General features: G+C 44.1%; 1 protein-coding gene across 1 annotated transcript in view; it reads right to left on the bottom strand.

The window, feature by feature from the left end:
* Window positions 1-8,179: 8,179 nt before the first annotated feature.
* The window catches only part of LOC106583688 (vesicle-associated membrane protein-associated protein B), a 52,539-nt gene continuing 42,380 nt past the window's right edge, over window positions 8,180-18,338 (bottom strand). The window contains exons 5-6 of the mRNA XM_014168183.2: window positions 15,904-16,089; window positions 8,180-11,396 (exon numbers count right to left, since the gene is read on the bottom strand). Coding sequence (XP_014023658.1) covers window positions 11,238-11,396; window positions 15,904-16,089 — 345 coding nt within the window. The 3' untranslated portion in view covers window positions 8,180-11,237. The remainder of the gene's footprint in view (window positions 11,397-15,903; window positions 16,090-18,338) is intronic.

An 18,338-nucleotide genomic window follows, 5' to 3' on the forward strand; every position in this document is an offset into this window, starting at 1 on the left:
TTGCATTGTCTGTGTGTTTTTATATGTTATGTACAGTCTGTCCTGCTTCTTTCTCATCTTTTAAATATCTTTACAAAATCTATCATCTTGATTTACTAACCAGCTGCATGAGAAATAATTTCTATCATTATTCTATCATTGGCTGTAAAATGAATAATGATTTTGACATGAATAATAATGAATCATGAGAATAATTAAGAATATTTAAGAACTGAGTGTGAAATATTCATCCTTAAGGCAAAATAGTCACTTCAGTACTACAGTAAATGCTGGATTCTCCAATCTAACAGGCTTTCCAAACAATGGTCCAAGTTTGAAAGCCCAGATGCTGGACATGAGTGCTGCCATGTGAGAAATAACTGGCATATGTCTCACACATGAAGCATTGCTATCCAGCTCCAATTTCTGGAGCATAACTCCCTGAGTAAAACACAGAGTAATATCTGGTTGGATGCATTTGATTAGAATGCTCACAGTTAAGCCAGCCTATAACACAATGTACCCTACTCAGCAAAATGACAATTATTGCGATTTTGAAATAATGTAGAATTTGTTTTAGCTAGAAGATAATTTGTAATAGACAGGAAACTTGGGTAACACTATAATAACTGTCATGAATTAACAATAAATCATGTATAAACAATTAAGTATTTCATTATTTGTAAACCTTTATAAACAACTATAAGCATTACAAATGTATGATGACTTAAACTGAACAAAAATATAAACGCAACATGTAAAGTGTTGGTCCCATGTTTCATGAGCTGAAATAAAACGTACCAGAAATGTTCCATATGCACAAAAAGAGTATTTCTCTCAAATGTTGTGCACAAATTTGTTTAGATCCCTGTTAGTGAGCATTTCTCCTTTGCCAAGATAATCCATCTCTCTGACAGGTTCGACGTATCAAGAAGCTGATTAAACAGCATGATCATTACACAGGTACACCTATAAAAGGCCACTCTAAAATGTGCAGTTTTGTCACACAACACAATGCCACAGATGTCTCAAGTTTTGAGGGAGCGTGCAATTGGCATGATGACTGCAGGAACGTCCATCAGAGCAGTTGCCAGAGAATTGAATATTCATTTCTCAACCATAAGCCACCTCCAATGTCATTTTAGAGAATATGGCAGTATGCCCAACTGGCCTCAGAACCGCAGACCACGTATAACCATACCAGCCCAGGAACTCCACATGCGGCTTCTTCATCTGCACGTGAGCGATCTGGTCAGCATGTTACAGTGATGATTATCATTTTGGATTGGTAGTTGACCATTTCTATTATTTTTAAGTCTGCATTGGCGTAATAAAATAGGAAAAGACTGCGGTTGTTCTGTGAAAGAACGGACGAAAGATTGTAGCTGGCTCCGGTGGTGCAGTTAGAAAAAGCCCAAGAGGAGAAGATCCATATGAGTCATTTTCAAAGGCAACATACTGTTCAGATTAACTCCTCTCATAATAGTGATGGTGGCTGCTAGACCCATGAGGTCATCTTTCGGGTTTGAGCAAGTGTACTCCAGGCTTGGATTGAAAATCTAACGAAAAACCAAGAGGGAGAGAAAAAAAGACGGAAGATGACTGGCATTTATCAGAACACTAATGTGCAGGATTGTCATTTAATGGACTCTAAAGCCTCCTAAATCCATTTTCCACAACTGGGCCAATAACAACACATGGATCCACCATGGTTATGTTCCAGGATGGCTAGGAGGAGGGTGATGATGACTGAGGAAGGCTGGGGAACGACCGCTTTTTATAGTCTGTTTGCGGTTTCTGTTGCGAGCCATAAAAGCTGAGCGTCAGGCAAGGGTGAATTACGGGCTAACCTGTTTGCAATCAAGCCAGTGGCTCGTTAAAGGCATCCGTTAAAAATAAATTATAAAAGTGCTTTTAACTGCTACCCTATTTGGTGAAAGCGACTGCTTCCAGGGACATGCGTCGTTGTGTGCCAACTTGGCTGCCGAGTTAATTGAATGAGCTGTTCGTTGAGCAGTTGACTTTGGACAAACGTTTAGCCAGTGAGTTTTGGTAGAAAAATCAGAACCAAAACCATTGTAGTGCCATTGTACCTGATGCACAATGCTAATCTAAATATGTGCTCAGACATTCAATTATCTGGAGAGCTTCACCAACTGTGGGAAAGTCTGGATTCTGAAGTGGGGTCTCCGAAAAGTGTCATACTTCCTGCAGGAAAAGAATGCTCCGTAAAATAAGTAGAAAGAAGGCAAGCCAAACATGCTGAGAAAGGTTTCCTTTCAGCGTAACAGGGTTTCCAAACCTCAGACATTTCGGTGGGTTTGTTTTACTAATGCCCTGTGAGAGAACACTTGATCGAGTCTTTAGAATGTACAGTCATGGCCAAAGGTTTTGAGAATGACACAAATATTAATTTTCAAAGTCTGCTGCCTCAGTTTGTATGATGGCAATTTGCATATACTCCAGAATGTTATGAAGAGGGAATTACTTCGCAAATAATTGCAAAGTCCCTCTTTGCCATGCAAATGAACTGAATCCCCCCCAAAATCATTTCCACTGCATTTCAGCCCTGCCACAAAAGGACCAGCTGACATCATGTCAGTGATTCTCTCGTTAACACAAGTGTGAGTGTTGACGAGGACAAGGCTGGAGATCACTCTGTCATGCTGATTGAGTTCGAATAACAGACTGGAAGCTTTAAAAGGAGGGTGGTGCTTGGAATCATTGTTCTTCCTCTGTCAATCATGGTTACCTGCAAGGAAACATGCGCCGTCATCATTGCTTTGCACAAAAAGGGCTTCACAGGCAAGGATATTGCTGCCAGTAAGATTGCACCTAAATCAACCATTTATCGGATCATCAAGAACTTCAAGGAGAGCGGTTCAATTGTTGTGAAGAAGGCTTCAGGGTGCCCAAGAAAGTCCAGCAAGCGCCAGGACCGTCTCCTAAAGTTGATTCAGCTGCGGAATCGGGGCACCACCAGTACAGAGCTTGCTCAGGAATGGCAGCAGGCAGGTGTGAGTGCATCTGCACGCACAGTGAGGCGAAGACTTTAGGAGGATGGCCTGGTGTCAAGAAGGGCAGCAAAGAAGCCACTTCTCTCCAGGAAAAACATCAGGGACAGACTGATATTATGCAAAAGGTACAGGGATTGGACTGCTGAGGACTGGGGTAAAGTCATTTTCTCTGATGAATCCCCTTTCCGATTGTTTGGGGCATCCGGAAAAAAGCTTGTCCGGAGAAGACATGGTGAGCGCTACCATCAGTCCTGTGTCATGCCAACAGTAAAGCATCCTGAGACCATTCATGTGTGGGGTTGCTTCTCAGCCAAGGGAGTGGGCTCACTCACAATTTTGCCTAAGAACACAGCCATGAATAAAGAATGGTACCAACACATCCTCCGAGAGCAACTTCTCCCAACCATCCAGGAACAGTTTGGTGACGAACAATGCCTTTTCCAGCATGATGGAGCACCTTGCCATAAGGCAAAAGTGATAACTAAGTGGCTTGGAGAACAAAACATTGATATTTTGTGTCCATGGCCAGGAAACTCCCCAGACCTTAATCCCATTGAGAACTTGTGGTCAAGAGGTGGGTGGACAAACAAAAACCCACAAATTCTGACAAACTCCAAGCATTGATTATGCAAGAATGGGCTGTCATCAGTCAGGATGCCACGACTGTAGACTACAGAGAAAATGGACAACAAGGGCCAACGTGCCGAAATAGTTCTTGGAGCATCCCACCTCATCGTATGGATATGGATGGCAGCCTTTACCCCTTTATACGCAGCAGAGCCCACACATTAACCCTCGCCACAAAGCCAAACTGGTGAAAAACTTTACATCGCTGTTTGCACCCATGACTTCGATAGACTTCCTCTCTCACACTTTTGCTCTCATTTCAAGCTGTTAAGAAAATCCCATTATTTTTGTGCGTATATGAGCTACAGCTGCCACATAAATACATCAGCTGTACCTTAGCTTCTCTGGCTCTGAGAATGCATCGCAATTATAAAATGTTAACTCCTTTCCTTGTTGAAACAAATAAAGTGCTGTGTACGACCACAGATCTGCTGCATTATGGGTACTGTACTGTTGCTTCATCTGCTGCATTATGGGTAGTGTACTGTTGCCTCATCAGCTGCCAGGAACAAGGGCCTGTATATCATGACCTAATGTTAACCTGGAAAAATGGAGGAGAAATCCTCATTAAGTTACTTTGAACCAAACTATTAGGTCCCACTAGTCAACAGGCAGTAACGTTGTCTCCCATTGAGAAAGAAGATAAACCTTTGTGGATTGAAGGTACACTAAAACATCTACTGTTTCTATTGGCAACACTCTATATCACAACACCTGCTTCCAAGAGCCATCACAATGTTACTGGAAAAGCTTCAGCAGTTATTGTTCTCCCTCCCCCCCCAAAAAAGACACAATGAGTGTTAGTTGTCATGACTCCAACAGATCTGGCATACTCCTGCTTTCAAATCCTATTTAGACAGTAATGTGGTCTTTGCATATTTACAGGTTGAAATGGGTTGCATGCAATCGGCTTCCTCGTCAGACAAATATTTCTGTCTTGAGGGTCATTAAAAATGTTCAGGGTTACACTTATGTCTGTAAAGGACAACAAATAAAATCTAAACATACGCTGGTTTACTTGTTGCTCAAACTGTTAGAAGCTGGAAGGTGTACTTGAACAAGTTACAAACAATGGTCCGCACATTGCCAATACTAATTATGGCATACAGTTAACACCAAGAAGCCTATTTGATGGTGAATAAGTGTGCTTGATGCATAGTTTAATGTAGTGCACTTGGACAGTTAATGTTTTATATGTTTATTAACTTGGAAACACAGCCAGAGATCAGTTTTATTGAACAAACTTCAATGAGTACCAGATTCATTAAAATAAAGAGGTGATTGAGCTAGACACTAGCACATTAGAGGCTGCTGCCTATATACATAGACTTGAAATCACTGGCCACTTTAATAAATGGAACACTAGTCACTTTAATAATGTTTACATATCTGGCATTGCTCATCTCATATGTATGTACTGTATTCTATACTATTCTACTGTATCTTTGTCTATGCCGCTCTGACATTGCTCGTCCATATATTTTTATATTCTTAATTCCATTCCTTTACTAGATGTATGTGTATTGGGTAAATGTTGTGTAATGGTTAGATATTACTTGTTAGATATTCCTGCACTGTTGGAGCTAGAAACACAAGCATTTCGCTACACCCGCAATAACATCTGCTTAACACGTGTATGTGACCAATCAAATTTGATTTGACAGTTGTTGGATTAAAGTCACAACCCTCAATCAAAAGGGGGAGGACAACCTTTAAACTGGAGCACAAGTGAATACAGTCCTGACCTGTGACACCTTCACAATGTCTCATCCTACAGCGGATTCCGTTTCTAGGAGGACAGTTACATCTGCACAATCTCTCCTGTGACAGACATTGATTTGAATATAAATTGAGTCAGCTAGCTACGTAGAGTGACATTTGCTGATATGGGTTCAAACATCAGCACAACCTAATTTAGGATTGAATTAATTCAGGCCTAAAAAGGCAACGTAGCCATAGACTGGCACTTTCTGTGACTCACTTTGTCAGAGTCTGCCAGCATTCAAATAGCTACAGTGCCTTCAGAAAGTATTCATACCCCTTGACGTATTACACATTTTGTTGTGTTACAGCCTGAATTCAAATTTGATTCAATATTTATTTTTTCATCAATACCCCATAATGACAAAGTGAAAACATGTTTTTAGAAATGTTTGCAAATTTATTTAAAATTAAATACAGAAAGATCTAATTTACATAAATGTTAAAATACCCGAATCAATGCTTTATAGAAGCACCTTTGGCAGCGATTACAGCTTTGCGTTGTCTTGGGTACGTCTGTATCAGCTTTGCACATCTGTATTTGGGGATTTTCTTCCATTCTTCCTTGTAGATTAAATTAGATGGGGAGTGGTGGTGAACAGCAATCTTCATGTCCTTCCACAGATATTCAATGGGATTCAAGTCTGGGCTTTGGCTGGGCCACTCAAGGACTTTCACATTCTTATTCTGAAGCCATTCCAGCATTGCTCTGGCTGTATGGTTGGGGTCATTGTCCTCTAGGAAGGTAAATTGTCACCCCAGTCTAAGGTTATTTACACTTTGAAGCAGGTTCTCATCAAGGACTTGCCTATTTTTGTTTCCATTCATTGGTCCCTCTATCTTTACTTGTCTCCCAGTTCCTGCTGCTGAAAAGCATCCCCATAGCATGATGCTGCCACCACCATGCTTCACGGTAGGGATTGTGTTAGGTGGGTGATGAGCTGTGCTTGGTTTTCTACAGACATAGCACTTTGCATTTAGGCCAAAGAGCTACCCTTTTGTCTTATCAGACCACAGCCTTTTGCCTTATGCTCCGAATCGTCCACGTGCCTTTTTGTAAACTCCAGGCGTGCTGTCATGTACTTTTTTCTCAGGAGTGTCTTCCGTCTGGCCACTCTCCCATAAAGCCCAGATTGGTGAAGTGCTGTAGAGACTGTTGTCCATCAGGCAGGTTCTTGGCCAAGAAAGTTCTGTCAGAGTAGTCATTGGGTTCTTGGTCACCTCCCTGACCATTATCCTTCTTTCCCGGTTGCTCAATTTGGTCGGACGGCAAGCTCTAGGTAGTCTCGGTAGTTCCATATTTTTACAATTTCCACACTCTAGAAAAAATGTTATAACCATCCCCAGATATATGCCTCGTCACAATTCTCAGCAATCTACAGACAGTTTATTGGACTTCATGGTATAGTTTCTGCTCTAACGTGCACACCAACTGTGGGACCTTATATAGACAGGTGTGTTTCTTTCTAAATCATGTCCAAATAATTGAATTAGCCACAGGTGGACTCCAATCACATTGTAGCAACATCAAGGATGATCAAAGGAAATTGGAAACACCTGAGCTCAATTTGGAGTATCATAGCAAAGGGGTGTAAATACTTATGTAAATTAGATATTTGTCCATTTTCAATACATTTGCTAAAAATTCCCAAAACATGTTTTGACTTTGTCAATAAGGGGTATTGTGTGTAGATGGGTGAGAGATAAAATATATATTGACTCTATTTTGAATTTAGTCTGTAACACAACAAAATGTAGAATAAGTCAAGGGGTATGAATACTTTCTGAAGGCCTTGTATGTACACTACAGGCACCATTGGAACCAATCCAGTCAAGGGCCAAAACTCAAACACGTAACATCTAATGTGGTTTCCTGTGGTCACTGTGGAGTAAAAAACATCTGTATTGTTTCATCCACCAGACTATAGGTCTGTAAAGAGAATTATTGGAAACCATCCATTTCCTCATAAATCTCTATGACAAGTCTTCTGGTGTAAATTCCTCCTTCCTTAAGTGTATATAAACATTCTCGATGGAAAATTGGCACACGTCAACACACGGTGTCAATGCATAGGGTATTTCTGAGTTGACCCGTTTTCAGGTGCGTCGAATAGGGTCGATTATCATTATCACAGTTTTGAGAACATTCCATTGCTATTTTACTTGGAAATGACAATTCCCAAGCTGAATAAAAAAATGTAAATGAATATGGGGTCATTTCCACAACAGTGCCTCTAGATGTAAAGTATCTAGGCCCCACCAACTTAAACACCACAGGTCCTACTGACTTCAGGTGCACCTCAGGAGGTTACACCAAAACCTGAAGTGCTGACAGAACGTTTACAGGGTGTTAAAGATACAATAACATTAATAAAACAACTTCTCATTTAACATCACCACACAATGAAAGCCAATTACCACAAGGAAACATCGTTTTCAACGTAAAACAAAAACATTGCAAGAACCACAGCCAAATAAAGCAAACCATCTATAGCTAACGTAGCAGCAGATGTCAGTGGAGATGTATTGGCTGTGAGGGGAATGCTAATTTCAGATGCTGACATTTCCCTCTCCAATATTTAATCTAGACATGTGAAAGTAGCGACATCCAACTAAGTCCCTCTTCCCTCAGACACGGTGATGAGCTTCCCTCGGACACAAGCTTTTTACAGCTTGACACTTTGTAAAGCAGATGAAACCGGTCAACAAGGCTGTCGGCTTCTTCAGCCAGAGGATGAAAAATGTAATTGTTTTCCGGACCGGTTCGTTGAACAAAGAGGAAATTACGTCACACAGAATTAGGTAGGGTCTTTATTCACTTAATTTATTAAGATGCTACATAGTCCATCAAGGTTTAACACCATAGACTGACTACTTGACTAGGAATAGGAATTTTTCTTACTTATATACATACAAAACAGTTGCCGACTGCTTACATGGATCACGATGGTAGACAGGTCAATTTTAGTGTTTTCACAACCATTGGGACAGCGTAGCTCAGCTCAGACCTGTTCTGCCCTCCCTCTAAGCAGAGTCATGCTTCACGCACACGTAGATACAGTAGGTTACTCTCAGTCACACGTAGATACAGTAGGTTACACTCAGTCACACGTAGATACAGTAGGTTACTCTCAGTCACACGTAGATACAGTAGGTTACTCTCAGTCACACGTAGATACAGCAGGTTACTCTCAGTCACACGTAGATACAGTAGGTTACTCTCAGTCACACGTAGATACAGTAGATTACTCTCAGTCACACGTAGATACAGTAGGTTACGCTCAGTCACACGTAGATACAGTAGGTTACGCTCAGTCACACGTAGATACAGTAGGTTACTCTCAGTCACACGTAGATACAGTAGGTTACTCTCAGTCACACGTAGATACAGTAGGTTACTCTCAGTCACACGTAGATGCAGTAGGTTACTCTCAGTCACACGTAGATGCAGTAGGTTACTCTCAGTCACACGTAGATACAGTAGGTTACTCTCAGTCACACGTAGATACAGTAGGTTACTCTCAGTCACACGTAGATACAGTAGGTTACTCTCAGTCACACGTAGATACAGTAGGTTACTCTCAGTCACACGTAGATGCAGTAGGTTACTCTCAGTCACACGTAGATACAGTAGGTTACTCTCAGTCACACGTAGATACAGTAGGTTACTCTCAGTCACACGTAGATACAGTAGGTTACTCTCAGTCACACGTAGATGCAGTAGGTTACTCTCAGTCACACGTAGATACAGTAGGTTACTCTCAGTCACACGTAGATACAGTAGGTTACTCTCAGTCACACGTAGATACAGTAGGTTACTCTCAGTCACACGTAGATGCATTAGGTTACGCTCTCCCTCGCTCTTTCCTCAAATCCATACTTCCATCGGCAAGTTATTTTTTGTTATCCATAATCTGTGACAGTGAGATGAAAGAAATTGAGTGTATTGCATTTTTGACATGAATCCCATTAAGGACAAAGCACTCAAAAACAGTAGGGACAAACACAAAAGGCAGAATGGTCCCTTCAGGATATAGTTTAGTATGTTTTCTCGTGAGTTAAATGCAGACACGTCAACTAACAAAACAGTTACATTGATAGATACTGGGAAAAAACATTCTTGAGAATATAGTGCATTAAAATGAACATGAGTGCAGTGATGGCTATAACGGTGAAACAAACAGACAAAGATCCAAACCTATCGATGCTGACCGTAGTGGGGTGAATGAAGCCAATGACCATGACCATACAGTTGGAGAAATGTTCTTTAAGAGTTACGTGGACAGTCACAGCATGGTGAACGGACAGCATAAACCATTTAAATGACAGTTCTGCCTGACAGATCAACAAATGTACGGCTTGGAGAAGAAAAAAGAAAACAGACAAAACCGACAGCAGTATTATTGTTGAGGTAAACCTCAGCAAAACTCACTTCTACATGTTCCTTTCCTCATTCCCTCTCTCCCCTCTTTCCTTCCAGAATAACTTGATAATAACAGTCACAAGGTAAGTAGTTTATTCAGTGACTCAGTCCCAACCCATCCGGAGTTCATTTAGCTGCATACATTTTTTAATAATACCTCAAACCCTAAAAATCAAAAAAACTTAATCACAAAAATGAAGGAAAAAAAATGAAAGGGGGGAAAAAAAAAACTGAAGATTGAGTTGAGAAAACCTAAGGCTGAAAAGAAACATCACAATGATGAAAGCAATTCAATTAAATTTAAAATGTCCCAAAAAATGCAATGCTCTTTAGTGGACGCATGCAATCAAGAATATACTGCCAACTCAGGTATTTATGATCAAAAGCTGAGGGGGAAATGTTCTAGCTTGGAAAAACAGAGAATGAGGAGACAGAGGGGGGGGGGGTTGTTGTTGTTGTGTCGATTAAGGATGTTCCCCAATCACAGAGGAGACGGTCTATACAAAGCCTCTGATTGGAAGAGTCAGTTTGGTTGACAGTAGCCCTGTGCATAACCCCATCTACTTCCTGAAGCCTCTGTGTCAATCATGTTGTAAAGGAGGTGAGCCAAAAAGAGTGCTGCCCACCTGGCATTACTTTACTCCAGGGTTACTATGGATTCTTTACACAGAGTGCTGCCCACCTGGCATTACTTTACTCCAGGGTTACTATGGATTCTTTACACAGAGTGCTGCCCACCTGGCATTACTTTACTCCAGGGTTACTATGGATTCTTTACACAGAGTGCTGCCCACCTGGCATTACTTTACTCCAGGGTTACTATGGATTCTTTACACAGAGTGCTGCCCACCTGGCATTACTTTACTCCAGGGTTACTATGGATTCTTTACACAGAGTGCTGCCCACCTGGCATTACTTTACTCCAGGGTTACTATGGATTCTTTACACAGAGTGCTGCCCACCTGGCATTACTTTACTCCAGGGTTACTATGGATTCTTTACACAGAGTATGCCCACGGCCTCAGGCCACTTGTGAAAAGAAATGACAATCCGTGAAAACAACATTCACACAAGGCAAACTGACTCAATCGCAAGCCCCCCTCCCACAGTGTTTAGAAAATCCTTCCCTTCAATGACTATCAATGATCTGCATTTTTCTCCCTCCTACTGCTCATATTGTATCTGTGGCGTAGGCCAGAATGATTATGTTATGATTAAAGAGATCTTGTAACAAGTTGTTGTTGTTTTTTTCTCTCGTTGGTTTGTTCATAACATGGAATTTTCATTTGTATCTTTTTTTATTTGTACATAACTGAACGATTCAAAACTACCCCATTGATATGGCATTTCTGAATTAAAAAAAATCCCAAATCCGTTTGTTTCAATCCCCGAAAGCATGCGGTTGGCCGTCTCTCGCTCGCTGCTTGCTCTTACAAGACCAACTTGCCGATGATGACTCCGACCACGAAGAAGAGCACGATGAGGGCCACCGTGCGCAGGCTCAGCCCCTCCTCCTTCACCGTGGAGTGGGAGGAGTGCTGGGAGGAGGACAACACGTTGCTCTTCCTCATCCGCAGGCCATCGTCTTCCTGGAGGGGGTGGTGAAACCAAAAGAGAGGGAGAGAAGGAGAAAGATGAAATAGGAACAGAGAGAGGGTGGAGAGATAGATATGGAGAAATATAGAGAGAGAAAAAAAGGGGGAGAGGGATAGATATGAGAGAGAGGGAAGGAGAAAGAGGAGGAGGGGGAGAGGGATAGATATGGAGAGAGAGGAGAAAGAGAGGGATAGATATGAGAGAGAGGGAAGGAGAAAGAGGAGGAGGGGGGAGAGGGATAGATATGAGAGAGAGGGAAGGAGAAAGAGGAGGAGGGGGGAGAGGGATAGATATGGAGAGAGAGGAGAAAGAGAGGGATAGATATGAGAGAGAGGGAAGGAGAAAGAGGAGGAGGGGGGGAGAGGGATAGATATGAGAGAGAGGGAAGGAGAAAGAGGAGGAGGGGGAGAGGGATAGATATGGAGAGAGAGGAGAAAGAGAGGGATAGATATGAGAGAGAGGGAAGGAGAAAGAGGAGGGATAGAGGGGGAGAGGGATAGATATGAGAGAGAGGGAAGGAGAAAGAGGAGGAGGGGGGGAGAGGGATAGATATGGAGAGAGAGGAGAAAGAGAGGGATAGATATGAGAGAGAGGGAAGGAGAAAGAGGAGGAGGGGGAGAGGGATAGATATGAGAGAGAGGGAAGGAGAAAGAGGAGGAGGGGGGAGAGGGATAGATATGGAGAGAGAGGAGAAAGAGAGGGATAGATATGAGAGAGAGGGAAGGAGAAAGAGGAGGAGGGGGAGAGGGATAGATATGAGAGAGAGGGAAGGAGAAAGAGGAGGAGGGGGAGAGGGATAGATATGAGAGAGAGGGAAGGAGAAAGAGGAGGAGGGGGAGAGGGATAGATATGGAGAGAGAGGAGAAAGAGAGGGATAGATATGAGAGAGAGGAAAGGAGAAAGAGGAGGAGGGGGGAGAGGGATAGATATGAGAGAGAGGGAAGGAGAAAGAGGAGGAGGGGGAGAGGGATAGATATGGAGAGAGAGGAGAAAGAGAGGGATAGATATGAGAGAGAGGGAAGGAGAAAGAGAGGGATAGAGGGGGGAGAGGGATAGATATGAGAGAGAGGGAAGGAGAAAGAGGAGGAGGGGGAGAGGGATAGATATGGAGAGAGAGGAGAAAGAGAGGGATAGATATGAGAGAGAGGGAAGGAGAAAGAGAGGGATAGAGGGGGGAGAGGGATAGATATGAGAGAGAGGGAAGGAGAAAGAGGAGGAGGGGGGAGAGGGATAGATATGGAGAGAGAGGAGAAAGAGAGGGATAGATATGAGAGAGAGGGAAGGAGAAAGAGGAGGAGGGGGGAGAGGGATAGATATGAGAGAGAGGGAAGGAGAAAGAGGAGGAGGGGGGAGAGGGATAGATATGAGAGAGAGGGAAGGAGAAAGAGGAGGAGGGGGAGAGGGATAGATATGGAGAGAGAGGAGAAAGAGAGGGATAGATATGAGAGAGAGGGAAGGAGAAAGAGAGTGATAGAGGGGGGAGAGGGATAGATATGAGAGAGAGGGAAGGAGAAAGAGGAGGAGGGGGGAGAGGGATAGATATGGAGAGAGAGGAGAAAGAGAGGGATAGATATGAGAGAGAGGGAAGGAGAAAGAGAGGGATAGAGGGGGGAGAGGGATAGATATGAGAGAGAGGGAAGGAGAAAGAGGAGGAGGGGGGAGAGGGATAGATATGAGAGAGAGGGAAGGAGAAAGAGGAGGAGGGGGGAGAGGGATAGATATGGAGAGAGAGGAGAAAGAGAGGGATAGATATGAGAGAGAGGGAAGGAGAAAGAGGAGGAGGGGGGAGAGGGATAGATATGAGAGAGAGGGAAGGAGAAAGAGGAGGAGGGGGGAGAGGGATAGATATGGAGAGAGAGGAGAAAGAGAGGGATAGATATGAGAGAGAGGGAAGGAGAAAGAGGAGGAGGGGGGAGAGGGATAGATATGGAGAGAGAGGAGAAAGAGAGGGATAGATATGAGAGAGAGGGAAGGAGAAAGAGAGGGATAGAGGGGGGAGAGGGATAGATATGAGAGAGAGGGAAGGAGAAAGAGGAGGAGGGGGAGAGGGATAGATATGGAGAGAGAGGAGAAAGAGAGGGATAGATATGAGAGAGAGGGAAGGAGAAAGAGGAGGAGGGGGGAGAGGGATAGATATGAGAGAGGGAAGGAGAAAGAGGAGGAGGGGGGAGAGGGATAGATATAGAGAGAGAGGATAAAGAGAGGGATAGATATGAGAGAGAGGGAAGGAGAAAGAGGAGGAGGGGGGAGAGGGATAGATATGGAGAGAGGAGAAAGAGAGGGATAGATATGAGAGAGAGGGAAGGAGAAAGAGGAGGAGGGGGGAGAGGGATAGATATGAGAGAGAGGGAAGGAGAAAGAGGAGGAGGGGGGAGAGGGATAGATATGGAGAGAGAGGAGAAAGAGAGGGATAGATATGAGAGAGAGGGAAGGAGAAAGAGAGGGATAGAGGGGGGAGAGGGATAGATATGAGAGAGAGGGAAGGAGAAAGAGGAGGAGGGGGGAGAGGGATAGATATGGAGAGAGAGGAGAAAGAGAGGGATAGATATGAGAGAGAGGGAAGGAGAAAGAGGAGGAGGCGGGAGAGGGATAGATATGAGAGAGAGGGAAGGAGAAAGAGGAGGAGGGGGAGAGGGATAGATATGAGAGAGAGGGAAGGAGAAAGAGGAGGAGGGGGAGAGGGATAGATATGAGAGAGAGGGAAGGAGAAAGAGGAGGAGGGGGAGAGGGATAGATATGAGAGAGAGGGAAGGAGAAAGAGGAGGAGGGGGAGAGGGATAGATATGAGAGAGAGGGAAGGAGAAAGAGGAGGAGGGGGGAGAGGGATAGATATGAGAGAGAGGGAAGGAGAAAGAGGAGGAGGGGGAGAGGGATAGATATGAGAGAGAGGGAAGGAGAAAGAGAGTGATAGAGGGGGAGAGGGATAGATATGAGAGAGAGGGAAGGAGAAAGAGGAGGAGGGGGGAGAGGGATAGATATGGAGAGAGAGGAGAAAGAGAGGGATAGATATGAGAGAGAGGGAAGGAGAAAGAGAGGGATAGAGGGGGGAGAGGGATAGATATGAGAGAGAGGGAAGGAGAAAGAGGAGGAGGGGGGAGAGGGATAGATATGGAGAGAGAGGAGAAAGAGAGTGATAGATATGAGAGAGAGGGAAGGAGAAAGAGGAGGAGGGGGGAGAGGGATAGATATGGTGAAATAGAGAGAAAGAGTGGGGAAAATTACCATCAGTATTATCCACATCCCTCAGTCAAAGATAAGTAATGTCATTCATTCAGTCAAAGATAAGTAATGTCATTCATTCAATCAAAGATAGGTAATGTCCTTCATTCAGTCAAAGATAGGTAATGTCATTCATTCAGTCAAAGATAAGTAATGTCATTCATTCAGTCAAAGATAGGTAATGTCATTCATTCATTCAAAGATAGGTAATGTCATTCATTCATTCAAAGATAGGTAATGTCATTCATTCATTCAAAGATAAGTAATGTCATTCATTCAGTCAAAGATAGGTAATGTCCTTCATTCATTCAAAGATAGGTAATGTCATTCATTCATTCAAAGATAGGTAATGTCATTCATTCAAAGATAAGTAACGTCATTCATTCAGTCAAAGATAGGTAATGTCCTTCATTCATTCAAAGGGGATGTGCAAATCATCTAAACCCCCTCAGGACTCCACCAGACGCCAGCTTTTAACACACTTCATTTCCCAACAGCGGGTGGGGGGGGGGGGGGGTAATCGGGACCCCGGGACAGGAGTGGCCAAAAGCAATTCCGCCCCTGGCACTACTTAAAGGGGAGGTGGCAGGCCAGCGTGTGGCGTGCTGCTCCTGAGTCTGACTCATCGTCTTTCACCTTTAAAAGGGGAAATCTGGGGCTGCTACATACATTTTTTTAATTTAAAATTAATGATTTTCACTGAGTGTACAAAACATTAGGAACACCTTCAGTTGCACTCCTGTTTGCCTTCAGAACAGCCTCAAATCGTCAGGATATGGACACTACAAGGTGTCTAAAGCGTTCCACAGGGATGTTGGCCCATGTTGACTCCAATGCTTCCCACAGTTGTGTGAAGTTGGCTGGATAATGAATATCCTTTGGTTGCTGAACCATTCTTGATACACAAACTGTTGAGCGTGAAAAACCCAGCAGCGTTGCAGTTCTTGACACAAACCGGTACGCCTGGCCCCTACTGTACTACCATACCCCGTTCAAACGCACTTCAATCTTTTGTCTTGCCCATTCTCCCTCTGAATGGTGCACATACACAATCCAAGTCTCAATTGCCTGAAGGCTTAAAAATCCTTATTTAACCTGTCTCCTCCCTTTCATCTACACTGATTAAAGTGGATTTAACAAGTGACATCAACAAGGGATCATAGCTTTCACCTGGTCAGGCTATGCCATTGAAAGAGCAGATGTTCTTAATGTTTTGTCCACTCAGTGAATAGCCATTGATTGAGTCCTTGATTGAATCCCAGACGTCTCCTTGGTTCTCACCCTGATCTGCTTGTTTTCTTCCCGTAGTCGCTGTGCCTCCGTCTGCAACCTCTTACACTCCTCCATGACCTTCTTGACCTCGCCGCCGTCGTCCAGGGTGGAGCTCATGGACTTCATGGACAGTGTGGAGGACTCTGACTTGAGCAGGTTGGACGACATCATCTTGTTGGCATCCGGGTCCTGGTGCTGTGGGTGGAGGAGCGGATAGAAGGAGAGAGGGCTTAGGTTTATTCAACTTCTTGGTACATATGCAGAAACATACAATAGGGAATCAATAGGGAGAAAGTGAATGTTGGTAACTTGTTCTGCTGCAGGCCTGGCTGGTAGTGATTGCAGTCATGTCGTACACCAAGAGAGAGGCAGGCGCGTGCGCACACACACACACACACACACACACACACACACACACACACACACACACACACACACACACACACACACACACACACACACACACACACACACACACACACACACACACAATCCCAATATTTCCAAAAAGAGACACAAAAGCTGGTTTCAATTTTCACTCCCAACTACGTGGCACGACGATGCTGTTGCTTCCAGCCATGTATCTCGCTGATCATAATTAACAAAAACAACAACGGCCCATTTTCCCTGTGGCTTTGTTTACGGGGCTCATATTTTCTGCTCATCCCGGGGGAAGTGATCTTCTACCATCTGTGTGTGCTTTGCAGAGTAATCACAACAATAATAAAATGTGTGAAAAGTGAGTGTGTGGCCCAGGGAACTATGGTTATGGCTGGGGTTATGGTTATGGTTATGCCTGGGGTTAAGGTTATGGGGTTATGGTTATGGCTGGGGTTATGGTTATGGTTATGCCTGGGGTTATGGTTATGGGGTTATGGTTATGGCTGGGGTTATGTTATGGCTGGGGTTATGGTTATGGCTGGGGTTATGTTATGGCTGGGGTTATGGTTATGGCTGGGGTTAAGGTTATGGCTGGGGTTATGGTTATGGCTGGGGTTAAGGTTATGCCTGGGGTTAAGGTTATGGGGTTATGGTTATGGCTGGGGTTATGTTATGGGGTTATGGTTATGGCTGGGGTTATGTTATGGCTGGGGTTATGTTATGGCTGGGGTTATGGTTATGGCTGGGGTTATGGTTATGGCTGGGGTTAAGGTTATGCCTGGGGTTAAGGTTATGGGGTTATGGTTATGGCTGGGGTTATGTTATGCCTGGGGTTAAGGTTATGGGGCTATGGTTATGCCTGGGGTTAAGGTTATGGGGTTATGTTATGGCTGGGGTTATGTTATGGCTGGGGTTATGGTTATGGCTGGGGTTATGGTTATGGCTGGGGTTATGTTATGGCTGGGGTTATGGTTATGGCTGGGGTTAAGGTTATGCCTGGGGTTAAGGTTATGGGGTTATGGTTATGGCTGGGGTTATGGTTATGGCTGGGGTTATGGTTATGGCTGGGGTTATGGTTATGGCTGGGGTTATGTTATGGCTGGGGTTATGTTATGGCTGGGGTTATGTTATGGCTGGGGTTATGGCTATTTCTGGGGTTATGGCTATGGTTATGGCTGGGGTTATGGCTATGGCTGGGGCTATGGCTATTTCTGGGGTTATGGCTAGGGTTATGGCTGGGGCTATGGCTGGGGCTATGGCTTGGGCTATGGCTGGGGCTATGGTTATGGCTGGGGCTATGGTTATGGCTGGGGTTATGGCTGGGGTTATGGTTATGCTGGGGGTTATGGTTATGGCTGGGGCTATGGCTAATGCTGGGGTTTTGGCTAAAGCTGGGGTTATGGCTGGGGTTATGGCTAAGGCTGGGGTTATGGCTGGGGTTATGGCTGGGGTTATGGCTGGGGTTATGTCTGGGGCTATGTCTGGGGCTATGGCTAAGGCTGGGGCTGTGGCTATGTCTGGGGCTATGGATAAGGCTGGGGCTGTGGCTATGTCTGGGGCTATGGCTGGGGCTATGGCTAAGGCTGGGGTTATGGCTGGGGCTGTGGCTATGTCTGGGGCTGTGGCTAAGGCTGGGGCTGTGGCTGGGGCTATGGCTGGGGCTATGGCTGGGGCTATGTCTGGGGCTATGGCTGGGGCTATGGCTGGGGCTGGGGCTGTGGCTATGGCAAGACAAGCTCTGCCTCTACTCCTGATGACAGGGATTTTCTCTACTAAATCACTTGAGTTTCAGAGACGTGTAACGGATGAGGCGGAGCGACAGGGAAAGAAAAATACGTGTGTGTGAAAAAAACAAGGAAGAGGGAGGATGACAGAAGATGGTAAATATGCAGTTGAAAAAAAGCTGGTTGAGAGAATGGCAAGAGTGTGCAATGCTGTCATCAAGGCAAAGGGTGGCTACTTCTAAAATATATTTTGATTTATTTAACACTTTTTAGGTTACTACATGATTCCATTTGTGTTATTTCATAGTTTTGATGTCTTCACTATTATTCTACAACATA

The sequence above is a fragment of the Salmo salar genome, chromosome ssa22, assembly GCF_905237065.1.
Source record: "Salmo salar chromosome ssa22, Ssal_v3.1, whole genome shotgun sequence".
Classification (NCBI taxonomy): domain Eukaryota; kingdom Metazoa; phylum Chordata; class Actinopteri; order Salmoniformes; family Salmonidae; genus Salmo; species Salmo salar.